At 43.2% G+C, this 7,343-nt stretch overlaps 1 protein-coding gene across 1 annotated transcript in view; it reads left to right on the top strand.

The window, feature by feature from the left end:
• LAPTM4A (lysosomal protein transmembrane 4 alpha) overlaps positions 1-1,966 on the top strand; it is a 29,306-nt gene extending 27,340 nt beyond the window's left edge. Inside the window, exons 5-7 of the mRNA XM_073568284.1 lie at positions 1-83; positions 1,242-1,340; positions 1,474-1,966. The exon at positions 1-83 is cut by the window's left edge and continues 13 nt beyond it. Of these exons, the coding sequence (XP_073424385.1) occupies positions 1-83; positions 1,242-1,340; positions 1,474-1,563 (272 nt within the window). The 3' untranslated portion in view covers positions 1,564-1,966. The remainder of the gene's footprint in view (positions 84-1,241; positions 1,341-1,473) is intronic.
• Positions 1,967-7,343: the final 5,377 nt, after the last annotated feature.

Here is a 7,343-nt window from a genome sequence, read left to right as displayed (position 1 = left end):
ATAAAGATGACATGCTTGCCATGGACTCCAGCTGCCTCCTGTTCATCGTCCTGGTTGCTGGCGCCTTAATAATTATTCTAAAGGTAAGACTGTGCAGATACACCTCATTGTATAGAGACCCTGCAGCTCAGCTGGTTACCCGCCCCTTGCCATAAGGGCACACCTATGGTCAGTGTCTATAGATGGACTCCGAAAGCAACCGGAGTCTTCAAAACATTTACAACACCACCATTAATCCGCTAAGTAGATTCTCTTTATCAGTGATTGGGTCAAAACCAAATTTATACATGTATGTAAACCTTTGCCAGCGCTTGACACTTTTACGCCGGTCCCGGACAGCTCCACTAACTTATTCAAAATGTGTGCTGATCTCGGTTGGGACGTGTTCAAGAGCTTCCGACAAATTCATCATCATTTAGACCACAAGAGTGTGTGCATAAATGTCCGCCAGCCCCTGAATATAGTAATAACCTCTCAGTCGGTGAGAAGATGCACCATACTTCAGAACGCACACGCTTCTTAAGGAATTTGGCACATCCACCTGCAATATGCTGCTCCCCATGAATCGGGGCCTTTAGGTGTGTTTTTTTTTTTTTTTTTTTTGTTTTGTTTTTTTTTATATCATATGAACTTGTGGAGATAAGGTTTTCTCCGAGCGCTTGTGTGCTCAAGGTGTCTCCACAGCTGTTCGACAGCCACAACACATGCACGGATTGCCTGTTTGCTACGGTTACAACTCATGCAGGCATCTGAGATCTGACCGCAATGCACGGACTGGCCACGGATCTCCAAACCCGGCTTGACAGCTTCATATTTTTTTTGACACTGTCGCACTCGGGTGGGGAGACCCACGGCCTGTCCGTGCATTGCGGCCTGATCTCAGAGCAATTTTGCATGGATGGCTGAACCAGCACTTACCTATCGTCCAGCTCATGTTCCCCTGCGGGAAGTTTAAAGTTTGTCTGGTACCAATAAATTAATGCAAGTTATGCCTCCCGAAATGCGTACTACACACAGTGTCCTCTGGTTGGCACCACCACTTTGGACCTGATAATGTCATGGTACCGTCACCTGTATCCATAAAGCTTAAAAGCCTTTTTTTTGGCATCTATGGGGCTTGCATATGTCACAGTTGTCGGGATCACCTGGCCTGGTGAGCATTACAGTCCCAGTTCTTGGCTTTCTCCGATCCATTCCTGCTCGTGTCATGTCTTTCTATAACCTGTGTTTTCTGCCTGCAGGCCTATCTGATCAACTGTGTGTGGAACTGCTACAAGTACATCAATAACAGGAACATGCCGGAGATTGCAGTGTATCCAGCCTTTGAGACCCCGCCACAGGTAACCGCCCTTGCCGCGGATGGCTCACTCACTGCTGACCACCCGTTGGGTTTTTTTTTTTTTTGCGCCAGTTAAGAAGATTAACACTTTAGCGCAATTTGGCGATTACACTGACCAATCCTTTCTCTTGCAGTACATCCTTCCAACATATGAGATGGCCATAAAGATGCCAGAAAAGAAGGACCCTCCCCCACCTTATATCCCAACACAGAAGGATGTATAACCTGGCCTGGGATCCCCCCGCACGTGATCGTCGCCCCTGCTCACCCTGCAGAATAAACTCCACTCTACAGAGACCTCATTGTTTTTTATGTAACCCAACGCTTGCGTTGCCTTAACCCTTAAGATGAAGATGACTTACGTTTTAAGACAATCCCTTACTGATTATCGTTTACGAGGGAAGTAGTTTTGGGGGAAGATGATTACACTTGGTACTTTTTTATATTTTATTTCGTTGTCATTTTATTTTTCGGTTGCTTCTCGTCTGTCTTTTCATGCCTTAACCCTTTTACTCCTGGAGAACCTTGTGACATATCATTGACCATGCTTGGGTGATCCGCTCATCAGTGAAAGATTGAATAAGAAATATTTTTCTTGAGTAAAATAAATTTAAAAAATATATATAACGACCCAGACTTTTTTTTTTTTTTTAACATTTTCTGACTTTTTTATACAAATTCTTAAAAGAAATCATTAGCAAGAAATATGAGGCAGATGGATGACTGTGACTGACTGCAGAATCAGACTACACAGGGTTAGTTTGTAGTCTATAAACATGGAGATGCATAAGAGCTTTGTACACCATACAATATCAGATTCTTAATCCTATGTACAAAGTTGTCAGTTGAAGCAAAGAAATATTGGGATTGTCGCCGCAGTTAACCCTTTCACTGCTTAATGTTTTTGGACACTTTGCACATCTGCTGAGTGTGACCTCCTCCCCCTGATGTATTCAAAGAGAAAAGGACTTTAGGTAGGTACCAAAATCCAATTTTTGCAGTTTTGGTGGGAGAAAAGTGGATCCTGTAGGTGTCGTGTGTGTTTTTTTTTTTTGTTTTTGTTTTTTTTTTTGTCAATCAAATACCAATTACCAAGTGAGTGATTTGGATCTACTCAAATCCATGGTGAATACTCAGGTCAGGAGAGGTGCCGGGCCAGTCCGTGTAATGCGATGCGATTCTTGCACGCGTTATATGGTCGCCTGACTCAGCCCTAAGGGTGAAGACTAGCGCTATCGGTAAGATGGCAGATTAGGTGAGCGTTCTAAAAAACAAAAAACCTGTATAAAGGAAGCCTTGAAGGGGAATGTTAAGCTAAGGCTAGTTTCAGACTAGCGTTTTTTGCCAGCAGCGCACGTCGCTGCCAAGCCCAACCCCCTGCCCGCCCCCTCCGGCCAAAATGCAACATGGTGCTTTCGGTGCTCACCGTCAAAAAGACGCAGCGCACGCAAAATTCTACTAGCGCACGGTCAGCGCACCCTATGCTAAAGATAGGGTGTGCAGATCGCATGCAGTCGTGTGCGATACTAGGTGGAGGGGGCGGGCAGGGGGTGGGGCTTAGCAGTGGCGTGCGCTGCTGGCCAAAAACGTATGTCTGAAACTAGCCTAAGTCACCCCTCCCTGTGTTCAGACATGTAGATAGAAATCTTGGGGGTCCATAGCAAGTATTCATGTAGTGCCCTTCTCAAAAAATTTTTTTATATTTCTACTGTTACTCATTGCCTTATTACAGATGCTTAAAGTGGACCTGTCACCAGGTGAAGTATCCTCTTTTTTTTTTTTTTTTTTTTTCCCCCTCATTTCCGGTGTGGCCCTAAATATCCTGTTTATTATTTAAATCCACCATGTGCTTCCAGAGATATGGGCCTTATTATTTAGTGCTAATTTCTATGGTCTTTATAAGGAGGTGTGGCTCACAGGATCCTCATGGGCGTGTCTTTAGGCTGTTCTGCATTAGTACCCTGATAGCCACTCCCCCTTGTAAAGATTGCAAAAATTGGCTGTAAATAAAAAGGCCCCATATCTCTGGAAGCAGCTGATGGATTTAAAGAACCAAAAAACTGAATTTGCAGGGGAGCAGGCAGCATAAAAATAAACAGGTCACTTTTAATCTTGCAACTTGGCCTTTTTAAGGCTACGTTCACAAATGAAAACCTGGCTTTGCGGCCCATAGCAACCAATCACAGCGCCGCTTTCATTCTGTTCTGGAAAAATGGAAGCTGCACTGTGATTGGTTGCTATGGGCAGCAAAGACAGATTTCCCCATTTTTGTACCAATGCTCAGCACCAGCCTTTAATAGTCTTTTACCAGGACTGGTAGCGCAAGGCATCCGTCAGCAAATAAAACTATATCTAAAATGGCTCACACTGTTATAAGGCCTCGTTCAAGCTGCCTTTTTTCCTAACACTGACCCATTATAGTCTGGGACTGTTCTCATGTCCTTGTAGGCCAAGTGACTGCAAAAAAAAAATGGAGACGTTAAAAGGTCCCTGAAAGGAATAAAAGAACCCATCACTGCCCTCCGTGTGTCGTCTGGGGGCTGTAGGTTTTATACTGTTTAATGGGTAACAAGATTTCATTTCTTTTTGCTGCCATGCTAATGGTAAAAATTGGACACATGAAGCTAAAAAAGGCTGAAAATCTGATCTAACACGCTGATAAAAAGGGTCTGAGAAAAATTTGGACATCTGAATGAGGCCTCACACCCTCCCTGCAGCGCATGTATCAAGTCATACCCTGCTGGTCTTGAACGCCTGGTCTCATCTCAACACACTTGAAATGTCAGGAAATGCTCTCTAACGGCTATCTGACTGAGCAGGTATTTCCTACCAGGGCCGGACTGGACATCTGGCAATTCTGGCAAATACCAGATGGGCCGGTCCGGCAGTAGGACCTATAGCACACAACACTGTTAAATGTATCCGCATCAACAGATCGCGAATAGGCGTAAGGGGGGCATTAATGTATGGCGGCAAAATGACTGGCATTATTATAAGGGAGAGCAATAGGGGACATTATATGGAGGCCAAATGATGGGCATTATTGTAAGGAGGCACAATTACAGGTATTGTAAGGCAGTACAAGGGGGGGCATTATTAAAAGACAGTGGGGACATAAAGCAAAATATGGGGCACAGGCATTCTAAAGAGGCACAGTGAGGGGCACTAAAGGACATTATTGATATTATAAGGTAGCACAGGGGGTGTAATTTTATACAGAGATACTAGGGCAATATTTTAAGGAAGCACATGGTGATGTTACCATAGCGGAAATACACTGTATAGAGGCACATGGGGGGCATTTTGTTTATGAGGAGTACTATTACTATGTAGAGGCACAAAGTGAGCATTAATATGTGGGGCACAAATGGAGGGTGCTTTCACTGGACGGGCCATAGAGGGGGCATTAATACCAATTAAGGGCATTGATTATAGCACTACATGGTTTGTGTAGAAGTGGGGGGGGAATGTGAGGAGGGGGCTGGAAAAGCAGTAAGTCAAAGATGTCTCTGGGTTACATGTTGTAGGGACAAGTTATGGATGAGGGAAGTGGTCTGAGCTGAATGAGAACAAGAAGGGAAAGTGAAGGACTACGGTCAGCGAGATGTCATTGCTGAGAACCTGTACAGTGCACACTAGGGTGACCGCAAAAAATCGATGTCGGAATTTTGTCCGTCTGGACCCCACAAAACGATTCCCCTCTCCAGATATTGAGAGAGCCAAAATTTGGGCTCGATCAAACGACGTTAACCCGTGTCGCTCAAAGTTTGAAAAAAATCCAAATTGAGGTATTTTAAGATTTAGGTATTTTGCATAGTCTGTTAGACTATAAAGAATGTGACAACATTGCAGAAATAGCCCTGACCAAATTTTCGAACCATTTGTGGTATTTGAATGCAGAGTTGGTGGGATTATCGTTTTTTGATCCCACCATTACAGACAATGAAAAGTTGTTAATGGCTAATAAATTGCTCAGTAGCACAGATGAACCATCAGAGCACGCTAGGATTGTAAATCCAAAAGTTAGGAAAGAAAAATTAAAAGAGGTAGGAAGTAACCGACTTTAACGACCTTCTGACAAAAGATGAAGAACAAAAGCAATATGTCCAGCAAGTTGTAAGCAAATGCCGAGCATTATAGTCTGACGTTTCAAAAACTACTTTAACAAAAGCTCTAGAATAGATTAGATAACTATGTAAAATTATCAACTCATGTAGGTTAGCGTGCTCTGATGGTTCATCTGTGCTACTGAGCAATTTATTAGCCATTAACAACTTTTCAATGTCTGTAATGGTGGGATCAAAAAACGATAATCCCACCAACTCTGCATTCAAATACCACAAATGGTTCGAAAATTTGGTCAGGGCTATTTCTGCAATGTTGTTGTCACATTCTTTAGTCTAACAGACTATGCAAAATACCTAAATCTTAAAATACCTCAATTTGGATTTTTTCAAACTTTGAGCGACGAGCGGCACGGGTTAACGTCGTTTGATCGAGCTCAAATTTTGGCTCTCAATATCTGGAAAGGGGAATCGTTTTGTGGGGTCCAGACGAACAAGATTCTGACATTTTTTTTCCCCCCATATGAGATCCGGTCACCCTAGTGCACACATACAGCTGTGGCAAAAATTGAGACCACTGCATAGTTTTATAAAAAAAAAAAAAAAAATCAGCTTCTCTACATGTCTGACAGCCATTCCGTTCCAGTGTCAGTTGAATTCCAACCAGAGTACACCTCATTCTACTTAATGTGCTTCTGATTAGGTGATCACCGGAACCAAATCTTATGTAATGAAGGAAAGTATAAAAGACCCTGCTGTGGTGTTCACAATCCTCTTGCAATAGGAGAAGCTGGATGGCAAAACAAGTGCTAGTAATATCTCAAAAGTAATAGGAATGAAAAAAATAACTTTTAACCATGCCAAAGGAGTTGAAAAGAAACGTAGTGAGGAAAAGAAGGGCTCAATTCTGGCTTTACTAGCAGAGGGATACAGTGAGTGTCATGTTGCCTCCATCCTTAAAATTTCTAAGACTGCTGTCCATTACAACAAGGTCAAGCAGCAGACATTGGGGACAACTAAGCTGCAGAGGGCGAAAACTACTCCACTGACTGGGATGACTGTCATCTTATTCAAATGTCACTCACCAACCGCAGGATGACATCAAGTGACCTACAAAAGGAATGGCAAATGGCAGCTGGGGTGAAGTGTACGACAAGAACAGTTCGTAACAAGCTCCTAGAGGCAGGGCTCAAGTCATGTAAAGGTAGAAAAAAGCCTTTCATCAATGAGAAGCAAAGGAGAGCCAGGCTGAAGTTTGACAAAGACCATAAGGATTGGACCATAGAGGACTGGAGTAAGGTAATCTTCTCTGATGAGTCTGATTTTCAGCTTTGCCCAACACCTGGTCATCTAATGGTTAGATGGAGAGGTGTAGTAGCCACAGTGTCTTGTACCCACTGTGAAATTTGTTGGAGGATCGGTGAAGATCTGGGGACGCTTCAGCAAGGCTGGAATTGGGCAGGTTAATCTTTATGAAGGACGTATGAATCAAGCCGAATACAAGGTTATCCTGGAAAAACAGTTGATTCCTTCTACTCAGGCAATGTTCCTCAGCAGGACAATGTGCCATGCCACACAGCTAGGTCAATCAATGTGTGGATAAAGGCCCACCACATCAAATCCCTGTCATGGCCAGCCCAATCTCCAGACCTGAACCCCATTGAAGGAAGATGGATAGTCACAAGCCACCAAAGAACAACTGCTTACATTTTTGTACCAGGAGTGGCATAAGGTCACCGAAAAGCAGTGTGAAAGACTGATGGAAAGCATGCCAAGACGCATAAAAGCTGTGACTACAAATCATGGTTATTCCACAAAATATTGATTTCTGAACTCTTCTTCCTGAGTTAAAACATTAGTATTGATGTTTCTAAATGATTATGAACTTGTTTTCTTTGCATTATTTGAGGTCTGCAAGCACTGCGCTTTTTTTGTTATTT

The sequence above is a fragment of the Dendrobates tinctorius genome, unplaced genomic scaffold (genome assembly GCF_039654945.1).
Source record: "Dendrobates tinctorius isolate UK_male_01 unplaced genomic scaffold, ASM3965494v1 ptg000021l, whole genome shotgun sequence".
In the NCBI taxonomy this organism is placed as follows: Eukaryota; Metazoa; Chordata; class Amphibia; order Anura; family Dendrobatidae; genus Dendrobates; species Dendrobates tinctorius.
This window is presented reverse-complemented; position numbering and strand designations above follow the sequence as displayed.